Raw genomic sequence first — 24,545 nt, 5'->3', positions numbered from 1 at the left:
ATTTTCAATGCACCTCCACCTTGTCGTTTTTTAGGGCCTTATATGCTCCCATTGCAAAACCAAATACAGTTTTTTAAATAGTTTATAACATGGTCTTTCTCATGAAAAGAGTTTAAGAGACTGCAGAATATTCTTTCCTGTAAAATTGGTCCAAAAGTAGCCATTTTTGGCATTTTTTTTAAAGAAAAATTGTCAACTTTGCTCTCAATTTGTAAAGTATTGGAAAGCTGCAGGAGAATAAAATTTTATATCTAAGACCTTGTATTGATAAGTTGTTATTATTAAGTTTCAAATGTATGCCACAATTACTTCACGAGATAAGAAAGCTAAACTTCCCCCCCCCCTCCCCCTCCACCTAACTTTGCTTCAAATTACCCATAGGCAATTCTCTCAGAAAACATTTTTTTCTTTAAGGGGGTGCAAAAAATTGTACAAGATGACCTAGTTCAATTTATTTCAAGAAAATAGTGCTGAGATATTATGTCTCGAAGTTGCCAAAAACATGCTTGCACTGTTGATGGCTGTGCTCTGGGGTCAAACAAAGTGCAACTGTTCATACAAAATTTCATCAAAATCTGTGATGGTCATGTGGGAACCTCTAGACCACTTGGCATGGAATGACCCATTACAGTATTTACGCTAAACAAACACAAGCACTCTACTACCTTCAGAATCTCCCCAAATATAGTTTGACATTTCTTCTCTCATTACCAGCTTACCATCACCGCCATAGCAAATTTAAAATTCTTTCAGTGTGAGAAATGAAAATTGTTTGTACTAGAAATCTGAAGAAAATCGTGGCTGCATGTGAGAAAGATATGATAAAATAGGTTAGGAACTTTAGATCCCAATGATGTTGCTCGGAGGGGGGAGGGGGAGGGGGGGGGGGCAAATAACTGACTCTTTTTGCTCCCCACAAATACATATCCATTTTTCAGAGACAAATTTTCCCTAATAACAAGTCGCTATCATAAAACGTGTGTGTGTGTGTGTGTGTGTGTGTGTGTGTGTGGTTTGAGGTTTTCGGGCGCTAAACAGCGTGGTCATCAGCGCCCAAACGCATAGAAACAGGAACACAAGACGGACAGCGAACAAGGAGAACGGCTAAAAGACACAGGCCTGACGCAGTTACAAATCCTCACATACAGAGGCAAAACAAGAGGAGAAGAAACGCACTAAAAAAGGAAAGGAAACACAAGGAAAAGAGAACAGAAATCGAAGTGAAACAAGTAGGTAATCGTGACTGGCGGACCTCTTACCTAAAGCCTGGGTGAACCAGTCACCCAGCAGCACATTAAAATCCTCTCCCTAAAATCCGAGGCAACAAATTGTACAGGACACAAAACCGTAAGACCTTAACCACAGTCGTTGCGTCGTCTTGCAAAATAGAGGGCAAATCCAGTGGCAAGGAAACCACCGCCCTCTGGTCAGAGAATAAAGGACAGTCAAGTAAAATGTGGCGGACAGTAATCTGGACACCACAAGCACTGCAGATTGGGGGGTCCTCCCGCCGGAGTAAAAAACCGTGCGTTAAGGGACTGTGCCCGATGCGGAGGCGAGTGAGGAGAACCTCATCCCGCCGGCATGACTGATAGGACGTACGCCATGGCCGCGTGGTGGCCTTAACCAGACGCAGCTTATTTTCACCGACTGCCAGCCACTCCTCTTCCCATTGACGCATAACACGAAAACGCAAAAGGGAGGTAACAGCATGGAGGGGGACGGCACATTCAACAACGTGAGGGAGGGAACATGCATCTTTGGCAGCCACATCCGCCAGTTCGTTTCCCCTAATACCCACGTGTCCCGGCACCCAGCAGAAAGAAACCTCCTTCCCCTGCCGTTGCAGGTGGAGTAGGGCATCATGGATGTTCTGGACGACCGTATCTGCTGGGTACAAGTGTTGCATGGTCTGAAGGGCACTCAGGGAGTCAGAACAGATGAGAAACTTAAGACTGGGAACACATCTCATCTGCTTCAATGCCCACAAGATCGCAAACAATTCGGCATCAAAGATGGTAAACGCTGCAGGTAGCCGTAACTTGACGACTCAATCAGGGAAAACAACAGCACAACCAACAGAGTCCCCCTGTTTAGAGCCATCTGTAAATACTGGTACATGGTTGGCATGCTGGTTTAAAATATCGTAAAATAAAGAGGTAAAAACAAACGCAGGAGTGCAGCTCCTCCGGTACTCTGACAAGTCTAAAAGGACGCTGGGCCTCTGGGGCAACCAGGGAGGTAGGCGGGTAAAACCCTGGAGTTGGGGTGCCACACGCTCCACACCAAGGGACTCAAGCAAATGCTTGGCACGAATCCCAAATGGTCTCGTTGCCCTTGGACGACTGGAAAAAGAGACGTTCCATAGGCGGTCGGGCAACAGTAGGGTATGCAGGGGAGGTAGGACAGGCAAGGAATTGACACACCCGTCGCACCATGAGGAGTTTCCGCCGGATGGCAAGCGGCGGTTCCCCTGCCTCAGCACACAGGCTGGGGATGGGACTGGTACGGAAGGCACCAGTAGCCAGCCTGATACCCTCATGGTGTACTGCGTCAAGAATCTTCAGATACGAAGGCCTCGCTGACCCATACACAGTGCATCCATAGTCACGACGCGACCGGACGAAAGCCCTATAAAACTGCAGCAGATGCGCCCAATCTGCTCCCCAGGACCGATGGCTCAGACACTTCAAAATATTCAGCGCCTTCAGGGCCCGCACCTTGGGGTCTTTAAGGTGCGGCAACCACGACAACTTGGAATCAAAAGTGAGGCCCAGGAACCTCACAGTGTCTCTAAAAGGAAGAATGGTGTCCCTCAGACGCAATTCAGGGGAGGTAAAAGCACGTCGAGAACTATTAAAATGAACACACACACATTTGTCTGCAGAAAAGGTAAAACCCGTCTTCACAGTCCATGCCTCTAATCGCTTTATCGTAAGCTGCAGCTGCCGACTAGCAGTGACAAGACCGGAGGAAGAACAGAAAACAGCAAAATCGTCCACAAACAAGGAGCACTGGGCAGGACTCCGGGTAGTGGACGTGATACTGTTAATGGCGACGGCAAAGAGGGTGACACTTAAAACGCTTCCCTGAGGAACACCATTCTCCTGCACGTACAAATCAGAAAGCACATTACCAACCCGATATCGAAAGAGGCGGCGGGAAAGAAAGGACCGAATGACAATGGGGAGATGGCCACGAAAGCCCCACTGATGGAGTTGATTGAGGATAAGGCGGCGCCAAATAGTGTCATACGCCTTATTAATGTCGAAGAATACACCTATACAATGCTGGTTACGTAAGAAGGCCTGCTGGATGGCCGCCTCAAGCAGGGTCAAGTTGTCTATAGTTGAACGACATCTCCGAAAGCCACACTGAGAGTGGCTAAGGAGCTGCCTGGTCTCGAGCAGCCAAACCAGGCGACGGTTGACCATGCGTTCCAATGTCTTCCCGACACAGCTCGTCAAAGCAATACTCCAATAACCACTGGGATGCATTCGGTCCTTTCCCGGTTTGAGGAGGGGAACCAAAATCGCCTCCCTCCACGAGTCAGGGAACGTGCCGGATGACCATATCATATTAAAACAATTCAGGAGTACTTCCTTGGATGGCAGCAACAAGTGCTGCAGCATGCTGTACAGGAGTTGATCATCACCTGGCGCAGTATCATGAGCCACAGACAGCGCCAAATCCAGTTCCCACATTGTGAAGGGGCAATCGTAGGGTTCAGAATTTGGAGACCGGAAGTCCAAGTGATCCCTCTCGATGGCAGTGCGGTAGCGGCAGAAATCTGGATTACAGTTAATAGTGGCAGTAGATTCGGCAAAATACATGGCCAGTGTCTGAGCAATGTCTCTCGGCACCGTGAGTAGACTACCCTGATGCAGCAATGCCGTGACAGGTAGTTGGCTGCGTTTCCCGGAAATCCTCCTGATGGCTTCCCACACTTTTGTAGAACTAGTGGAGCGGGAGATGGAGTTCAGGAACGATTGCCATGACCGTCGTTTGCTCTCTTTAATCACTCGCCTCGCCCTGGCCCTTGCCACCCGAAAGGCCGCAAGATTGTCAGCTGAGGGACAGCACTTGAAGCGGCGCAGAGCTGCACGGCGGGCTCGGATGGCTGAGCGGCACTCAGTGGTCCACCAAGGGACAAGGCGCCTCTTGGGATGACTTGAGGACCGTGGGATCGACAATTCAGCAGCATGGGAGATCACGGCTGTAATATGGTCGACCCATTCGTAGACGCTGGCACGGTGTTCCAAAACAGCTAAATGGCTGAAAAGTGTCCAGTCAGCTCTGCAGAGGTGCCACCTGGGCGGCACTGGTAATGCCACAGTCTCATCCAGGAGGCGAATCCAAAGGGGGAAGTGGTCACTAGAATGGGGGTCAGCGGCAACCTCCCACAGAGCAGAATCCGCGAGTGCTGGAGAGCAAAAGGAAAGGTCAATAGCTGACGACGACCCAGAAGCAGTACAGAAATGAGTGGGAGCACCAGAGTTGAGGATGCACAGTTCTTCGGATGCCATGAGGCTTTCCAGAATGCGACCCCTGGGGCAAGTAGTCGTAGAGCCCCATAAGACATTATGAGCATTGAAGTCCCCCAGAAGGAGAAATGGGCGGGGGAGTTGGGTAATAAGGTCTGTGAGAGCCTCAGAGTCTATTGCGTCCTGAGGCGGTAAGTAAACGGAACAGATTGTGAGCCTCTGCCCCACAAGAAGGTCAACTGCAACTGCTTGCAAGTCCGTAACGAGAGGGAGCTCAGATGAGTGGTGCATGTCATGGACAAAAACCGCAACACCACCCTTTGCCCCTTCCCCCATCAGATCATCTTTTCGATACACGGTATAGTCCCGTAAAGAAGGAGCATCAGTGGCCCAGAAATGTGTCTCTTGGAGACATAAGCACAAGGGGCGCTCTCGTACAAGGAGTTGTAATTCGGCCACATGCGTCCTGAACCCATTCAGGTTCCACTGTAATATGGGAGCCAGTGATCTGGGTGGCTGAATTTTCACCCTGCCCCTGTGCTTTGGAGGAGAGCCTGTACTGGCCGGAGATTTATTCCTGGGGCGAGAAGATCGCCCCCGGTCGACATCAATGTCCATCAGCTCCGATGGCGACCCAAGGGAGATGTCAGATAGTACGATGGCATCGTGATTGGACTGACCCTGACTAGTCTCCTCAGGTGGCAAAACCTTCACCTTCGGCGTCTTCATCTTGGGGGGCTTAGAATGCAGAACCTTGTCAACAGTTGGAGCTTTACTCGCCTGGGCAGAAGGTGCCATATGGGGAGGTGCAGGAAGTACCCCAATGTCAGCAACCACGGCCTTGTCCGACGTTGTGGGGAGAGCTGCAGGTTGCAAAACAACCGCAGCAGCACAAGTGCACTGGCAAATGCAGGTATTAGTGCTGACACTAGCAACCTCCATTTGTGTAGCAACAGTGGCCAACTGTACCGGTTTCTGCAGAGTGGAAGCGAAAGATGTTGTAAACACAGGAGGCTGCATGGCCTTAAAGAGCTTCTTGGCCTCACCATAGGGGATGCGCTTAGATGTTTTGATCTCCTGTATCTTCCGTTCCTCGAGATAGATGGGGCAGATCCGGCTCCAGACAGGGTGACTCCCAGAGCAATTCACGCACTTCACAGGCGATGAACAATTGGCTCCTTCATGGGCAGGCTGACCACATTTACCACAAGTGGCTATCCCATTGCACCCCAACGTAGTATGCCCAAAGCGCTGACATTTAAAACAGCGCATTGGATTGGGGAAATATGGCCGTACTGGCAAACGTAATAAACCCGCTTTAACATGCTCTGGGAGTCTCGGGCGATTGAACGTGAGAATAAACGAGTCGGATTTGACTAGGTCCCGATCGACTCGTTTCATAATATGCTGCACGTCGACAATACCTTCGTCAGCCCACTCAGATTTCAACTCGTCCTTGGGGATATCCACCAAGTCCCTACATGTCACAACACCCTTACTATAGTTCAAAGTGGAGTGGAGCTCGGTCTCGATAGCGTACTCTCCGAGACAGGTTGCTTTCCTAAGAGAAGTGACTTGACGGGAACTAGAAGTTTCAACTAACAGAGTCCCATTGCGCAGACGCTTCACAGATTTCAGTGTTCCTGCAATTCCCTCAAGACCCTTGTGGATGTAAAAGGGAGAAACTCTCTCAAAGCTACCTTCCTTCCGTTTGACAATCAAAAACACATTCTGATTATCAGCATGTGCTCTGTTACGACAGTCTGATAAATCTCTAGTAACTCCAGGCGCTGGAGGACTTCTAGCACGAAGTCGCTTTTTCGATTGGGTGTGTTTTCCTACCAGTGGCCCACCCAATCCACTGGTAGGGGGAAACGTAGAGGTCGAAGGGTCCATTGTGGTCCCACGAGCAGCTAGGGAACTAAAGGTCCGCTCAGACAGAGCCCCGCGTGCCTGAGTAAGCCTTATACAACTGGGGTGCGGCAGGTGCCCCAGAGGTTGCCCGCTTGCGACTGTTCCACCCCAACAGCCATGCATCTTATAGGCGCGCAGCACACCGTAAGATTGAGGGGTTTTTATAGAGGTTTACCTTCCTCGCAATCCAGGCGGTCAAGCCAAGATTACCATTCCCCGCAGCACACAACATTCCACCGCAGCGCCATGCGGTGGTCGCTGAAGCATGTCCGGGGTTTACGATGACAGGAGACTGGCGGCGCTGACCAGTCCCCAGCTCAGGACCCCGATCATAAAACGCTTTTCTATCACAACTTCAAAAAACTTCACTGTATAGGCATAAAAAGTGGTGTAATATGCCTGGCATTTTTTTGTTTAAAAATGTGTGCCTCTGACACAATAAGAAAGACATCATAGTGTCTTGAATGAAAGCTAAATCCAGTTAAGCAAACGCATCTGTCAACTTCTGTTATCATATGGAAATTATCTAGTCACGATTAATCTACTGAATGCATAATCCAAATGTAGAGCATGTTCAGCAAATCTATAAAAGGACTGGAATATGGAGCAAGTGCACAGAGAAATAATAATATTAACATTGAAGCCATATATACACTATTAACTTTAGAAATGATTATAGCAACAGAATGTGAATGGAAAACACTGCATATTATTTTAAAATAAGCCAAAATTAAAAGATTTTTGTCTAATTTATAAAACTGTAAAAGCTAAAAGAACTATCATATTATAACCACACACCTGAAACAGTTGTTATCAACTAAACAAACTGGTTACAGCACTTCATTTTGTGCTACTAAATCTTCAGTCTACCTACCAATAAGCTCAAGGTCATCCTCATGGTTAGTAGTATCTTCCACTACCGGTGCACTGGAGTACGCACTCATACTCTGATAGTAATCATGGGAGGCTTGCGCATGTGCTGATGCAGTAGCTGCTGGATCAGTACTTGTGTCATAATATCCTTGCCATGCAGAATAATTCTGCCAATATGATGGGTCATAGTACTGACTGTAATCAGAACTGGAGCTGTAACCCCCACTTGTTGCTGCTGTAGTAGTTGTCGTGAAGGTACTGGTGTCAGTGCTGAGGAGAAATGTGAGCAACAAATAGTAAGTTACCTGACTTGAGTATACATATTAAATTTCTTGATGAAGAACCGCCAAGCAGCCATCAACTATAAAAGCACTGAAATAAAAAAGTTTGTTACCAACACTGAAAAGGAATGTATTCACCAGGACAAAAAATTTGGGGTTGAAATATGAGGCTCATTCCAATGGTATCATGTGTTGAGTCCAGACAACTGTCATTCATCAATCAATGGGACAGTACTAAATGGGGTAAAAAAAGGTAGTCATAAATCTGAAAACTGTTTTGAACACCACAGTGCTTTACTAGGCATGATCCTATTGGAGCTGGTGTGCCACTGCCTTCCTTCCTATCTTTGAACTGAACTGATTTACTCAGCCAGTTACAGCAAGGCCTACAGTTTAAAGCAGAGTCCAAACCATGGTGCAGCTTGACATTTTTCACATCAACAAAAATTGCCAGAGTTTCATAACCCCATCATCAGGTCTGTGCCATGAAATATGCAATATAAGACAACCTATTTAAAGACACACATTAAAAAATGCAATGAAGTTGACAAACATACCCATAAAAGTCAATACAAAGTACTCATCACCTTTTACTCCACTCCGAAATGTCACCAGTACCCTAGCAGCTCAATATGGCACAAAGAAGTAAACAATTCAGCCAGTAAGTGGTACTAGTGACACATATCTATAACAACACACAAATTGTTAAATGACAATACTTATTGAAACAAGTATTATTTAAATGACATACATATATAATTTTTGTTAAGAAAAGAATCACACTGTGGCTCTGAGCACTATGGGACTTAACATCTGCGGTCATCAGTCCCCTAGAACTTAGAACTACTTAAACCTAACTAACCTAAGGACATCACACACATCCATGCCCAAGGCAGGATTCGAACCTGCGACCGTAGCTGTCGCGCGGTTCCGGACTGAGCGCCTAGAACCGCGAGACCACTGCGGCCGGCAATCACACTGTACTAAGGTCACAGCTGTGACATTCCATGTTGCTTGATGTTGGCATAGGAAATGAAGATTAGCTCAGTACATAAATTTCAGCTCCATGTTTTGAAAGCACTGTTACATGGTAGATCACAATTACAAATAGCTCAATAAATACAAACTGTAAAAATACAGAACGAATGGAGCAGGAACACTTATTACAATTAGAAGAAAACACTACTATGTAATGCTTATAATACCAGGATCAGTCATTGCAACTAAACTGTAAAAATTGTCTTTAATTGCCGTTACAAATTCCTACCATCAAGGCCACAGCTGCCGTTCATTCAGCTGCTGGTATTAAACCTAGAAGTACAGTGCCTATATGAGCCTGTTCAAAATGTCAATTTCAACCAATTATTTAAAAAATGTAGTACACATGATTAAACTGTTTTTTCAACAATAGTACATAACAGACAAAATTTCAACAAACCTGATGAAAACAATATTCCATACAGCAGTCAAAATAACAAGAGATCAAAAATAAAACTTTTAAAAATGTGGAAAGGAAGAGAGAAAGGGCATTTATCAAAATAAAAGAAACAATAGAAACTTATGGTTAGTAAGAATTTACATTCTTAACACCATGGTCGTCAGTCATTGCATTATACCACAAAAACATCAAAAGTCAGTCACTGCATTTACATTAACCAATAGGATGCCACACGTGTACAATAAATAGTATGTGACAGTAAAAAGAATGTTAAAAACAATTTGACCTAGCTTCCTTCCTATTTTATTTTTTTAAATTTCTGTTTTCATCTTTTTCTTGTTTTAAATGTCAGCAACTACTGTGTTTAATAGGTTGTTGAAATTTTGACTGTCATGTAGTTTTAAACAGTTGGTTGAAATCAAGACATATTGAACAATAGCATATAGGTACTCTACTCTAGGTTTAAATCCAGCAGCTTAAAGCATTGCACCTATGGTCTTCTCGGGAGAAATTTGTAACTGTAATTACTGACAATTTTTACTGTGCAATTGTAATGGCTGATCTCAATGTTACAAGAATTACCCGTTACTAGACCATAACTAACAGTGGTTCCTTGTAAATATAGAAAGTGTCCATGATCCTTCCTTCCACATTGTTAAGGTTTACGTTTACTGAGCTATTTGAAATTTCAATGTGTCAAGTAACATTAGTTTTAAAATGTTTTGGCTGCACTTTATTTACTGAGCTATTTCAATTAGTGTTACTTCCCACATTCATAATATAGTAGCCTGGAAAATATAGTAAGAAAGTTCTGGCGGAATGTAAATAATTTAGGAGTACGGAGACCACTCACCGAATAGCAGAAGTCTTCAGTAGTCAACAGGTACCCCCCCCCCCCTCCCCTTACACACACACACACACACACACACACACACACACACACACACACACACACACACACACACACACTAACATCTGTACCCTTACATTGTGCCAACTGAACCCACAATACCAGGATTGCATTCCTGCATGTGGACTAGGGTGGGTGGGAATTGTGTCGGGGTGGCTCAGAAGGAGACAGCGGTTTTGTTTGCTATGAATGCACGAGAGGAGGACAGTAGATGCATGCGCTTGGCCCAAACTGCACGATTCCAAGGCTGGTGTGGTGCAGTGCACAATGAAGGTGATGTGGACTGGGAGGGAATGACAGGACAGAGGAAGAAGGGACTGTGGGGCAGAGGGTGTGGGGACAATAGGTTAATGGACATTGACGTCAGGATGGTTATGACTGGAAAGGATGTGTTGCAAGGGTAACTCTCATCTGTATAGTTCAGAAAAGCTGGTGGTGGTGGTGGAAAGGATTCAGATGATCCAGTTGTACAGCATTCATTGAAATCGAGTACATTATGCTCAGCTACATGCTGTGCCACCGGATGGTCAACTCTGTTCTTTGCCACAGTTTGGCAGTAGCCAATCACTCTGGTGGACAGCTGGTTGGTTGTCGTACCAACACAAAAATCTGTTTAGTGATTACAGCTGAGTTGGTGTATGGCATGGCTGTTTTCACAGGTGGCCCTACCTTTTACAGGGTAGGATAAGCCTGTGACAGGACTGGAGCAGGAAGTGCTGGGTGGGTAGATTGGCCAGATCTTGCATCTGAATCTTCCATAGAATAGATTCATGTGACAGTGGGTTTGGAGTGACACAGGATTGGACCAGGATGTTGTGTAGATTGCGAGGGCAATGGAATATCCTCTCCACCCATCCTAAAGTGGGTTCCCTTCACCCACCCAACCTACACAACCATCTTGGTCCATCCTTGGCCAATCCCACTCCCAACCCCTTGCCACAGGGATCTTATCTCTGTGAAAGACTCATGTGCAAGATCTGGACAGTCCAGCCACCCAGCACTTTCTATTCCAGTCCTGTCACACGCTTATCCTACCTTGTCAGAGGCAGGGCCACTCGTGAAAACAGCCTTGTCAGATAAGGTCTGTTAATAAAGTACCAGACTTATTTTTTATTGCTGAAATAAACAATGGTATCAGTGTGCGTGCATTCTTTGTGTTTGGGGGCATATGTGGTGCACATACCCGATTCTTTTCATGAGTGTGGAAACAACCAGTCACTGGCTAGCCATGGACAACTGAACACGTGTAAGTGGTAATCACTGAATTTTATGTTGTGGGGAAAAAAAGGAACAATGTTATTGCATCAAATTTTGTTTTAAACTTGGCAATACTCAGACTGAAGCAATCCACAACATTCGACAAGTGTTTGAGACGAAGCAATGGGTACCATACAGATAAAGGACTTGTAAAACCACTTCAAAGATGGCCACTCATTAATAAAGAGGGAAGTACATTCTGCTCGACCCTCAATATCCACAAATGAGGTTTTTTTTTTTTTGTCATCAGTCTACTGACTGGTTTGATGCGGCCCACCACGAATTCCTTTCCTGTGCTAACCTCTTCATCTCAGAGTAGCAATTGCAACCTACGTCCTCAATTAATTGCTTGACGTATTCCAATCTCTGTCTTCCTCTACAGTTTTTGCCCTCTACAGCTCCCTCTAGTACCATGGAAGTCATTCCCTCATGTCTTAGCAGATGTCCTATCATCCTGTCCCTTCTCCTTATCAGTGTTTTCCACATATTCCTTTCCTCTCCGATTCTGCGTAGAACCTCCTCATTCCTTACCTTATCAGTCCACCAAATTTTCAACATTCGTCTATAGCACCACATCTCAAATGCTTCGATTCTCTTCTGTTCCGGTTTTCCCACAGTCCATGTTTCACTACCATACAATGCTGTACTCCAGACGTACATCCTCAGAAATTTCTTCCTCAAATTAAGGCCAGTATTTGATATTAGTAGACTTCTCTTAGCCAGAAATGCCTTTTTTGCCATAGCGAGTCTGCTTTTGATGTCCTCCTTGCTCCGTCCGTCATTGGTTATTTTACTGCCTAGGTAGCAGAATTCCTTAACTTCACTGACTTCGTGACCATCAATCCTGATGTTAAGTTTGTCGCTGTTCTCATTTCTACTACTTCTCATTACCTTCGTCTTTCTCCGATTTACTCTCAAACCATATTGTGTACTCATTAGACTGTTCATTCCGTTCAGCAGATCATTTAATTCTTCTTCACTTTCACTCAGGATAGCAATGTCATCAGCGAATCGTATCATTGATATCCTTTCACCTTGTATTTTAATTCCACTCCTGAACCTTTCTTTTATTTCCATCATTGCTTCCTCGATGTACAGATTGAAGAGTAGGGGCGAAAGGCTACAGCCTTGTCTTACACCCTTCTTAATACGAGCACTTCGTTCTTGATCATCCACTCTTATTATTCCCTCTTGGTTGTTGTACATATTTTATATGACCCGTCTCTCCCTATACCTTATCCCTACTTTTTTCAGAATCTCGAACAGCTTGCACCATTTTATATTGTAGAATGCTTTTTCCAGGTCGACAAATCCTATGAAAGTGTCTTGATTTTTCTTTAGCCTTGCTTCCATTATTAGCCGTAACGTCAGAATTGCCTCTCTCGTCCCTTTACTTTTCCTAAAGCCAAACTGATCGTCACCTAGCACATTCTCAATTTTCTTTTCCATTCTTCTGTATATTACTCTTGTAAGTAGCTTCGATGCATGAGCTGTTAAGCTGATTGTGCGATAATTCTCGCACTTGTCAGCTCTTGCCGTCTTCGGAATTGTGTGGATGAAGCTTTTCCGAAAGTCAGATGGTATATCGCCAGGCTCATATATTCTACACACCAACGTGAATAGTTGTTTTGTTGCCACTTCCCCCAATGATTTTAGAAATTCTGATGGAATGTTATCTATCCCTTCTGCCTTATTTGACCGTAAGTCCTCCAAAGCTCTTTTAAATTCCAATTCTAATACTGGATCCCATATCTCTTCTAAATCGACTCCTGTTTCTTCTTCTATCACATCAGACAAATCTTCACCCTCATAGAGGCTTTCAATGTATTCTTTCCACCTATCTGCTCTCTCCTCTGCATTTAACAGTGGAATTCCCGTTGCACTCTTAATGTTACCACCGTTGCTTTTAATGTCACCAAAGGTTGTTTTGACTTTCCTGTATGCTGAGTCTGTCCTTCCGACAATCATATCTTTTTCGATGTCTTCACATTTTTCCTGCAGCCATTTCGTCTTAGCTTCCCTGCACTTTCTATTTATTTCATTCCTCAGCGACTTGTATTTCTGTATTCCTGATTTTCCCGGAACATGTTTGTACTTCCTCCTTTCATCAATCAACTGAAGTATTTCTTCTGTTACCTATGGTTTCTTCGCAGCTACCTTCTTTGTACCAATGTTTTCCTTCCCAACTTCTGTGATGGCCCTTTTTAGAGATGTCCATTCCTCTTCAACTGTACTGCCTACTGCGCTATTCCTTATTGCTGTATCTATAGCGCTAGAGAACTTCAAACGTATCTTGTCATTCCTTAGTACTTCCGTATCCCACTTCTTTGCGTATTGATTCTTCCTGACTAATGTCAGGAACTTCAGCCTACTCTTCATCACTACTATATTGTGATCTGAGTCTATATCTGCTCCTGGGTACGCCTTACAATCCAGTATCTGATTTCGGAATCTCTGTCTGACCATGATGTAATCTAATTGAAATCTTCCCGTATCTCCCGGCCTTTTCCAAGTATACCTCCTCCTCTTGTGATTCTTGAACAGGGTATTCGCTATTACTAGCTGAAACTTGTTACAGAACTCAATTAGTCTTTCTCCTCTTTCATTTCTTGTCCCAAGCCCATATTCTCCTGTAACCTTTTCTTCTACTCCTTCCCCTACAACTGCATTCCAGTCGCCCATGACTATTAGATTTTCGTCCCCCTTTACATACTGCATTACCCTTTCAATATCCTCATACACTTTCTCTATCTGTTCATCTTCAGCTTGCGACGTCGGCATGTATATCTGAACTATTGTTGTCGGTGTTGGTCTGCTGTCGATTCTGATTAGAACAACCCGGTCACTGAACTGTTCACAGTAACACACCCTCTGCCCTACCTTCCTATTCATAACGAATCCTACACCTGTTATACCATTTTCTGCTGCTGCTGATATTACCCGATACTCATCTGACCAGAAATCCTTGTCTTCCTTCCACTTCACTTCACTGACCCCTACTATATCTAGATTGAGCCTTTGCATTTCCCTTTTCAGATTTTCTAGTTTCCCTACCACATTCAAGCTTCTGACATTCCACGCCCCGACTCGTAGAACGTTATCCTTTCGTTGATTGTTCAATCTTTTTCTCATGGTAACCTCCCCCTTGACAGTCCCCTCCTGGAGATCCGAATGGGGGACTATTCCGGAATCTTTTGCCAATGGAGAGATCATCATGACACTTCTTCAAATACAGGCCACATGTCCTGTGAATACACGTTACGTGTCTTTAATGCAGTGGTTTCCATTGCCTTCTGCATCCTCATGTCGCTGATCATTGCTGATTCTTCCGCCTTTAGGGGCAATTTCCCACCCCTAGGACAAGAGAGTGCCCTGAACCTCTATCCGCTCCTCCGCCCTCTTTGACACGACCGTTGGCACAATTAGGTTGACTTCTTATGCCGGAAGTCTTCGGCCGCCAATGCTGATTATTTATCAAAATTTAGGCAGTGGCGGGGATCGAACCCGGGACCAAAGACGCTACCCCTAGACCATGGGTTGTTACTGACCATTTAAGGACTCTGGTGACATTTACACAATCTTCACGCATAACAGAGTTGTTAACAGAGGTCAGTCTGGTCACGGCCCTAGCTGACCACCCAGGTCACTGGATCCATCAGTATGCGATTACTTTGTGTGGGAAATAGGGTTGTTGATAAAATACCGGTATTCTTCAAAATGACATCGATATATATATCGGAGATATTTCCTTCCCTGATATATTGATATAAAAAACGGCAATATTGAGTGCTCATATTTTTATTTTATATTTTTTCCCAACTTTTGGTAAATACTGGAAGTTGTGCTTTTGGAGTGTTAGTAGAATATAATTTTTCTTTCACTGTGTGAAGCAAGTATATGTGGAACGAAAGAAGTCCTAACAAGATTTCCAATGTGAAAAAATAGCACACCAGCTGCATTAAAAAACAATTTTTAGCACAACTTCAAAATGATGAACAAAAATGTAAATGACAAGATTGGTCTTTGGGTGGGTACAGAAGTGTGAGGAGAAATGCTGACATAAGTATATGAGTGCTACCAACAGAAGCTGCAACATTTAGCTCCACCATGCAATTTTGACATTACAACTGCTAAGTCACTGGCATTTGCAAAAATGAAAAAACAGAGAAGTCCATATGAAGTGTTCCCAACAAATCTGATATGTGACGAAACTGAATGATGGACCCATCGGACACCATTTATTGTGCCACTTACATGCAGCTATCACTGTTAGAAAAGTGGTCATTGCCAAGCGTGAACATGCATCATTTTCCCTTCAATTCTTGCTCCAAAGGGGATAGGCAGCCTGCTAGCATGATGATGTTCAAAATTTCTAATAATAAATCAATACTTAAATATACAAATCTAAAATTGGCATTACATTTACAATGTGCAGCAGATATTTTTACGGGCAGGTAAACAGATACTTTTTCAGTCAATATATTGATTTTTTCTGGTTTTTGAGAGCCAATAATGATATTTTTTTAAATATCAATGTATTGGATTCCTGATATTTTTAAAAGTATCAACAGTCCTATTTCCAGCAGTGACAGCAACGTTGTGAGGGGTGTGTAGAAGCTGAAGATGACTGCTCGGAAGGTGACTTGTGTCAAACAATTGTACCTCAGTAAGGATAGATTGGTACTTTTTGAACAGCCCTCACATAACAACTCAACTGTATTCACTGCACAGCTTTTTATATCAGTATGACAATAATTAGCTGTCCACCAGAAGGAATGATCACTTCCAAAACCATGACGAAGAATGAAGTTAACCACCCAGAGGCACAACACGCAGCTGAGCACAACATGCTCAATTTCAATGACCACTTCACAACCTGGGCCATCTGAATCCTTCCCTCAACCACCAGTATTTCTGAACTACGCAGATGGGAATTATCCTTGCGACACATCCTTCACTCTCATAACCATCCTGGCCACAATTACCAAGCCCGCATCTCGTGGTCGTGCGGTAGCGTTCTCACTTCCCACGCCCGGGTTCCCGGGTTCGATTCCCGGCGGGGTCAGGGATTTTCCCTGCCTCGTGATGGCTGGGTGTTGTGTGCTGTCCTTAGGTTAGTTAGGTTTAAGTAGTTCTAAGTTCTAGGGGACTTATGACCATAGCAGTTGAGTCCCATAGTGCTCAGAGCCATTTGAACCACAATTACCAACACCCCACAGTCCCCACATCCCCCACCCAACAGTTCCCCTTCTTCTGTCCTGTCATCCCCTCTGAATCAATGTCATCTTCATTGTAAACTGCACCACACCATCTCTGGCACCTGTGCATCACATGCCTAGCACCTAACTAGTTAGCAAACCTACTGCTCCCTCTGAGCTGCTAGCTGCCCACCCGTCAACCGCTCTTTCTACCTCCTCCCTCCCTCTCCTTCTACCAGCACCACCCAACCACCCAACACAACCCCTACCACACCCTATACCACATACCAAAATGCAATACAGCATCGTGTTTCCAGCCGCCACAATGCAGGGGCACAGAAAGAGAGAGGAAGAGAGGGCTGGGGGGGGGGGGGGGGGGGGGGAGGGGGGGGAGGTAGAGAGAGAGAGAGAGAGAGAGAGAGAGAGAGAGAGAGAGAGAGAGAGAGAGAGAGAGTAATCTGGCTAGACAAAAGATTGAGTCTGAAAGCTATTAAGTTTTCTTTCTTTACCTTTCACATGTGCCTGCTGAGGTCTCATTGCTTCTGCTGTGAGTGGTCTCCTTTACTCCTAAACCAGTTAAATAATACTTATTTTAATAAGTGTCATCATACAAAAGTTTGCTTGTTGTCTCGGGTATATTGTCACTAATGCCAAGTATCAGCCAAACTGCTTGCGTCAGTGTGGGCACTGATAGTGTTTCGGAATGGAGTAGGAGGCAACAGGGTGTTTTGTACTGAGTTTAACGGGTACATTTGTCAGCTTCACTGCACTGTCGTAAAGTGTGTCTTTAAATATCTTGTCTTATGTTCTTTATTTTGTACCAGAGATTTGATGATGGGGCTATCCCAAGTTACCTAATAAGATGATAAGTAAACATTATATTGCAACTGTATTACCAATCAGCACAAAAGATGGACACACATCACCTGAGAGACTTTTTGTTGAAAGTGATAAAATGTACCTTATTTGTACTGGATAAATGTGTGGATCAGTCCCACTGTTTACATTTCTTTTGATTAATGTATTTTTTTAAAGGTCTGCATTTGATTTGTTGAACAACTGCCTCTTGAGAATAAGGGCTTATATTTCTGGCTTCTCTTTGCCCAAATGGTATTCATAATGTTATTCAGAGTAGCCAGAGGAAATCTACAGCACACTATTATGTAAATTCTTGACTGGTTACAGTGCTTACATGAACTGACTCCTGTTTCAGAAGTGTTCCCCAACTTTGCTGTTACCTTTACTGGTTTTAATCATGTCTAACATGAAGTTGTTCTTTTAATGAATCATATTAAATCAGCTGCGTAATTTGCAAAATATACTCATTTCCTAGATGAGAATTTTGAATTTGTTGAACTTTTACCCACCTCGGTAAGGCCAATGATCTCAACGACCTTAATGTTCACTTTCATCTATAATACTATGCAATATTACAGAGTGTCTATGACTCCACAGGAGAAACACAAGAACGATAGGATAGTTTTATATCACTCATATTTAATTAGCAAAATAGAAGGAAAGACAAAAAAAGCTGCTGAACTGAACATCATGTTTTTGCTGCTGTTGTGGGTTTTTTCACTGCAAAGATTGATTTAATGTAGCTCTCTGCACTAGTTTACCCTACGTAAGTCTCTTCACCTCTCTATAACTGCAGACTGCATTCGCATGAAGCTGTTTGCTGTAACCAAGCTTTGATCTTTGTCTGCAATTTTAGCCTACTCTCCTTTTCTCTCCACTACAAAATGAACTGTTCCTTGATGCTTCATTATGTATCCTGTCAACCAAAGTATTCTTTTAGTCTACTTGTGCCTATTCTTTTAGTCTACTTGTGCCTTACTTTTATTTTCTTCCTGATTCAATTCAGTATCTCTTCATTCATTATTCAAACTACTCAATCTTCAGTACTCTTCTGCAACATTACAGTTCAAAAGCTTTTTTTCCCATCTTGTTCTATTATTTATCGTCCACGCTTCACTTCCATATAAAGTTCTACGTCAATCAAATACTATCAGAAGAGACTTTCATTTTCTGCTTGCTTTATATATGGATTGAATAACACTGGAGACAGGCCACAACCCTGCTTCACTTTCTCCTCAAATAATGCCTCCATTTCTTGTCCTTCAACACTTACAATCGTAATTTGTAGAATAACTCTCACTCCCCCCCCCCCCCACCCTGCTTAATTCAGAATCTTGAAGAGCATATTCCAATCAACAGTGTGTCAAATTTTTAGATGCATATTTGTCTTTCTTCAATCTATCTTCTAAGGTAAGACGCAGGGTTAAGTACTACTATACACTTCTCCATAACCCAAATTGGTCTCTCCTTCCCATGCCTCACCCCAGGTTGACTTTACCAGTCATTCCATTCTTCTGCATACAATTCATGTTAATATTTTGTATATAATTCATGTTAATATTTTGTAATCATGATTTACTGAACTGGTAGTTTGGTAACACACCTGTCAGAATCTCCCTTCCCTGGTGTAGGGATTGGTACATTCTTCTTCAAGTCTAAGGATATTTCGTCTCCCTCACACGAATTGCATAATGGGTGGAACAGTTTTCTTGTGGTCGATTCTCCCACAGATCTTAATAATTCCACAGAAATGTAGTCTACTTCAAGTGACTTGTTTCAGCTTAAATCCTGTCAAATTATTCTCGCAGTATCGCATCCCCAAACCCACTCTTCTTGCTGCTCGGTCTTTTATGTAAAATAATCTTTAAATTTACTTCCCTTGCATAGCCCTTCCATCTTTCAGACTTCCTTTCTTTGCTAAGTACTGGCTTGCCAGCCAAGTTTTTGATGCTCATACTGCAGCCTCTCTTTTCTCCAAGGGTTTCTTTAATTTTCCAATACATATCTACTTTTCACCACAGCCATGCATGTGAGTATGTTCAGTGTTATCAAACTAGGTGCTTTCAATTGTGTAGCAAACATCTATGTCCATTTTTTATGTACTGGGGGGATGTTCTGCACAAATCACAGAAAAAATTTTAAAAAGTGAAGAAAATAAAATAAAAAACATAATGCCACATTGCAAATTACTAATAACACATTACAAATTCATTCACTGCTGAATAAAATTAGCAACTACTCAGAATAATACACTGCATCATAAGCTGAAAAAAAAAGAATCTATATTCAGAAGCATGAACATACAGCATGCATAGGCAGCACAACATTCTACACAAGGCAGAATGGCAGAACTTTCACAAACAATTTTCTGATTACAGTAATTCAATAAAAGCTAAAAAATTTATATTTTACCAAGCAACACACATTCAGAACATGGGATTTGCATATGAAATAGGCATTCAATGCTTACACAAAATTTCAAGGGATTTACAGAGTACTTAAATTAAAAATAACAGCTAGACACAAAAAGGAAATAGGTAGGTTGATACATAAAACAAATGGATGTGTGTGGCAGAGTCAAAAGTGTGTTACTGAATTAACAGAAGTTTGTAGATAATTATCATTTCGAGAGGGGGGGGGGGGATGCTTTAAAGGGAAGGATTCAATTCATAAACTTCAACTATATGCTACAAACTGGGTATTATTACTGGGAATGTGTCTACTCAACAACAGTGCTAATGCAAACATCATCATTCATTCATTCCCGTGTCTAGTCAGCATTTCCAGAGTGCAGCAACTCCAATGGCCCTGTTATTTGCCTCTGTCAAGTCCTGTGTGGTGCAAGGTGTTCCAGAAGTGGGGATATAAGAAAATGACCTTGTGTTGTTCCAGACTCGCAAGACACCTCTCCATTACATGGAAAGGATGCTCACCAGTTTTGCATGTTGGTCTTGCAACAGGGGACATCCATCCTAATGTGACTGATTGATATCCAAACAGGGTAGGGCATATAGTTTCCTGGGGTAGTTCTTCCTGCAGTGGGATACCCCTCAGCAGTTTACTATTCCAACTGGTGATGTACTTACACGCCGTTGCTCCCTTTAGTGAGTGAGTCCAAGTGATGAAGCTCTTTTTAGATCAGCCAACAGATTACAGCTTGATGAGCATACAGTGAATGACGGGGATCACTAATCTGCTTCACCCTCTCCATACTGGCAGCAACATCCCTTCTGACAGTGGGAGGAGGAGGGGGGGGGAGGGAGCTATATCAACAATGATAGAGTTTGTCAACTTGAGATGACTTCATACATCCTTACAAGATTCGGACAGACTGACTGACTGACTGACTGACTGACTGACTGACTGCAATGATAACCTGTGTGAAGTGAACAGCTGCACTCCCCACAGGTGAGGTGTAATCTGCAGCTGACATATACCAAGCAAGGGCAGAAGTTTTCAGGATGCGAGGGCTAGCTTCCTCAAAATCTTATTCCTTGCACTGACCTGCAGCCTTCTGTTATGGAAATGTTTCTTGAAAGACAGTGTATGTCCAACATTAGCACCTCGATATACAGATGTAACAATGCTGAACTCATTTGCCTTGTCATGTGATGTCCAATTGTGCCGAACTTCGATATTTCATCAGTGAAATACGCACACTTGAATCTTGTTGGAAAGAAAGGAAGACTGGGTTTAAGTGCCATCAACATCGAGGTCATCAGAGGTGAAGCACAAGCTCAGATTGTGTCAAGGATGGGGAAGGGAATTGGTCGTGCCCTTTCAAAGGAACCATCCTGGCATTTGCCTGGAATGATTCAGGGAAATCACATAAAACCTAAATATGGATGGCCTGATGTGGGTTTGAACCATCAGCCTCCCAAATGTGAGTACACTGTGCTACCAACTGTGCCGTCTCACTAGGTGTGTCTTGTTGGGATTTGGCTTTGGCTGATTGAACTCTTAGTAAAGGCCAAGCACATCCAATGATGTAATCAACTTTTCTTCCATCTCTTAAAACATCTTCCCTTGGGCAGCCACTGCTATATTATCAGTGTAGGTGAAATGCCTGGAGTGTTTTGTGAAGGGCTGATCATTATGTATATTAACTGTATTTATCTTACTGTCCTTGGTAAGATGGTTGGTTGGTTGGTTGATTCAGGGGAGGGGACAAAACAGCAAGGTTAATGGTCCCATTGCATTTGGGAAAGATGGGGAAAGAAGCTGGCGATGCCCTTTCAAAGGAACCATCCCAGCATTTGCCTGAAGAGATTTTAGGGAAATCATGGAAATCTCGATCAGGATGGCAAAAATGGGTTTGAACTGTCATCCTCCTTAATGTGAGTCTAGTGTGCTAATCACTGCACTACCTCGCTTCGTTTGATAAGATGACTTTTGCAAACATAAAAACTAAAAATGAAACTACAGACACAAATCACCAAACTAATCCTCAAAACAAGCAGCTCAGGAAACACTTAAGAATAACAAAAACCAGCTGAAGTCAATGAATCTTTAAATTTCAGAACATGAGCTTTCTTTAAAGACAGCCAGACATACATAAAAAGAAAAATAAGTGTAACAGCCATAACTGCAGAAAATGTGCAATGTTTTTTGTTTTAGGGCGCAAAAACAACTAGGGTCATACAAGCCCACATCAGAACTGTAGAACACAAAGACAAAGAGAAGAGTTAAAAACAAATACCATCGACAGAAGAGAAGACAGCTAAAAACAGGGGTGTAAAGAAAGGTCTACAAAGTATGTCTTAGAGATATGGAGGTCCAGAATGAAAACTTAAATGGCCTTCGCTGTATTGCTACAATGGATAAAAAGTAAAACGTGGTCAACGATCCATGCGTCGATGCTAAAACTGCCGATAACTAAGACAGCAAACACAAACAAGAATGTAAGTGGTTAAAAAAAAGGGCATTCCAACAGGTTGAGTGCCATGAGTGCAACGTGGTGTGGGAGCACCACTGAACAAATGGCGATGGCTAAAAAGCCAGTGCCCAATACACAACCTAGCTAAAATGATCTCCTCACAGCGAGAGTTCCGAGAGGAGGTCGTCCAAGCCATTGGGGGAGGCTTAATAACCCAGAAGTTGTTCCCATGAAGGGAGGACCAGTGGTGATGCCAAAGTGACACCACCTGTTGACAGATGGCAACACAGAGATCATCGGAGGGAATGTACAAGTTAGCAGGCTGAGGTATGAGGACTGCAGCCTTGGCAGCAGCATCAGCAGCCTCATTTCCTATCAGACCAGCGTGACCAGGAACCCGCATGAACATCACAGTGACTCCACCAAGAGTGAACAAGTGACAGCTTTCCTGGACCTGTTGCACTAAGGGATGGATGGAGTAAAGCACACACTGGCTCTGAAGGACACTTAAAGAGTCGAAGCACATGATGCAACTGAAAAGCCTGTGTAGGCAGATGTACTGCATAGCCTGATACAGGGCGAAGAGCTCTGCTGTAAATACTGAGCAGTGTTTGGAAACCAATACCAAAAAATGTTGGTGCCTATTATGAAGGAACACCAGACACCATGCTCAGTCTGAGAGCCATAAGTGCACACGAAGGTGCTACAGCGAAGTTCCATTCAAAGGCCGTAAAACAGAAGGCAATTGAGTGAGGCTGGAGTAGTGTCCTTAGGAAGTGAATGAAGGCCAAGGTGAACGTAAACCACCACACAAAGACAAGGTGGTGAAGGGTACACATTCACTGGGAAAGTTGCAGGGAGCGTGAAGTTAAGCTGCCAGAGCAAAAGCCAAAAGCAAACTCCAGGAGGTATATGTGATCAAAGGAGTCATCGAAGGAGGCAGCACAGGATGGGTGGCCACGCATGGCTGACAAGAGGCATGCATACCTGCTGAGGAGAGTCACGGCAGTAGGACAGTAGTAGTTCAGCACCTTCTGCATACAGACTCTCAACCAGGTTAGTGTCAAAGGCGCTAGTGGACAAACAGATGCCATGATGATGGATAGTACTGAGACGGCATATGAGGGACAGACGTGCAGATGCACATACGAAACACCTGTAGGCTAGTTTCGAGCGGACAAGGGACCAGTACAAATGGAGGAGGGAGGTTTGATCTGCTTCCCAGTAAGTACCACTGAGGACACGTAGAACACTGAGTGACTGTATACAGCGACCTTCCAGGTAAGATACATGAGAGGGTCAATAAAGTTTCCTGTGGAGCGTGAGGCACAGGAATTTTGAACGGAAGAGCAACAGGCCCAAGATGTAAGGACAGTGGAAGAAACCGAATGCACCGCCAGAAATTCATACAAACGTTTTTGCCAGTGGAAAAACAAAAGCCAATGTCAACACTCCATGAGTCGAGACAATCGAGACAACACTGATGACTCTGCTCAATGAGACAGGTCCATGGAGAACTGCTATCGATGGCAAAATTGTCAATGAAAAGGAAGCAGGAGATGCCTGAGGGGAGACAGGCCATTACAGGGTTAATGGTGATAGCAAAGAGGACGACACTCAGGACGGAACCCTGAGGCACACCATTTTCCTGGATAAAGGTGTCTGACAAAGCAGAACCCATACTTAACTTGAAATCTTGGTCCTTCAAAAATTCCCAAAGGAAATGGGGTAGGAGCGATGGAAGCCCCACATGTAGAGAGTATGGGGGACACCAGTCCTCCAGCAGGTTTCATGGGCCTTCTCCAAATCGAAAAACACGGCCACAGTCTGGGATTTCCACAGAAAACTATTCATGACATGGGTGGATAAACTGTGTGGAGTGGTTACTAAATTGTGAGACTCAAAAAACTATATCAGCCAGTCATTAATCATATGTTCCATCACCTTGAAAACACAGGTGGTGAGATAAATGGGGCAAGAGCTAGAAGGAAGGTGTTTGTACTTACCGGACTTAGGTATGAGTATGACAATGGCTTCATGCCAGTGACTGGGAAATGTGCCTCTGCCCAGTTGCGGTTATACATTTGAAGCGGAAACTACTTGCCCGCAAGAGAAAGATGCTGCAACATCTGAATGTGAACATCGCCTGGCCCTGGGGTGGAGGATCAGGATGAAATGAGAGCATGAGCTAGCTCCCCCATAGTAAAGGCGGCATTGTAGCACTCACGATTCTAAGAAGAGAAGGATATCGCCCGAGCCTCCTCCACTTGTTTCTGACAGAGGAAGGCAGGGCGATAGTGGGAGGAGCTCAAAATCTCCGCAAAATGGCAGCCCAAGGTGTTGGAATAGCAATAGGGTCCACGATGACATCGTCTGCTACTGTCAGGCCAAAAACTGGGGAACGGATCTCGGCCCCAGAGAGCCATCGGAGATTGGCCCACATGATGGAAGAGGGT

At 43.9% G+C, this 24,545-nt stretch overlaps 1 protein-coding gene across 2 annotated transcripts in view; it reads right to left on the bottom strand.

Moving 5' to 3' along the window:
• The window catches only part of LOC124798604 (tRNA selenocysteine 1-associated protein 1), a 66,408-nt gene that overhangs the window by 15,659 nt on the left and 26,204 nt on the right, over positions 1–24,545 (bottom strand). For both annotated transcript variants that reach the window (XM_047262077.1, XM_047262078.1), the window contains exon 5: positions 7,273–7,541. In XM_047262077.1, coding sequence (XP_047118033.1) covers positions 7,273–7,541 — 269 coding nt within the window. The remainder of the gene's footprint in view (positions 1–7,272; positions 7,542–24,545) is intronic.

The sequence above is a fragment of the Schistocerca piceifrons genome, chromosome 5 (assembly GCF_021461385.2).
Source record: "Schistocerca piceifrons isolate TAMUIC-IGC-003096 chromosome 5, iqSchPice1.1, whole genome shotgun sequence".
Taxonomy (NCBI): domain Eukaryota; kingdom Metazoa; phylum Arthropoda; class Insecta; order Orthoptera; family Acrididae; genus Schistocerca; species Schistocerca piceifrons.
The sequence above is the reverse complement of the archived record's forward strand: the minus strand, read 5'-3'. Positions and strand labels throughout refer to the sequence as shown.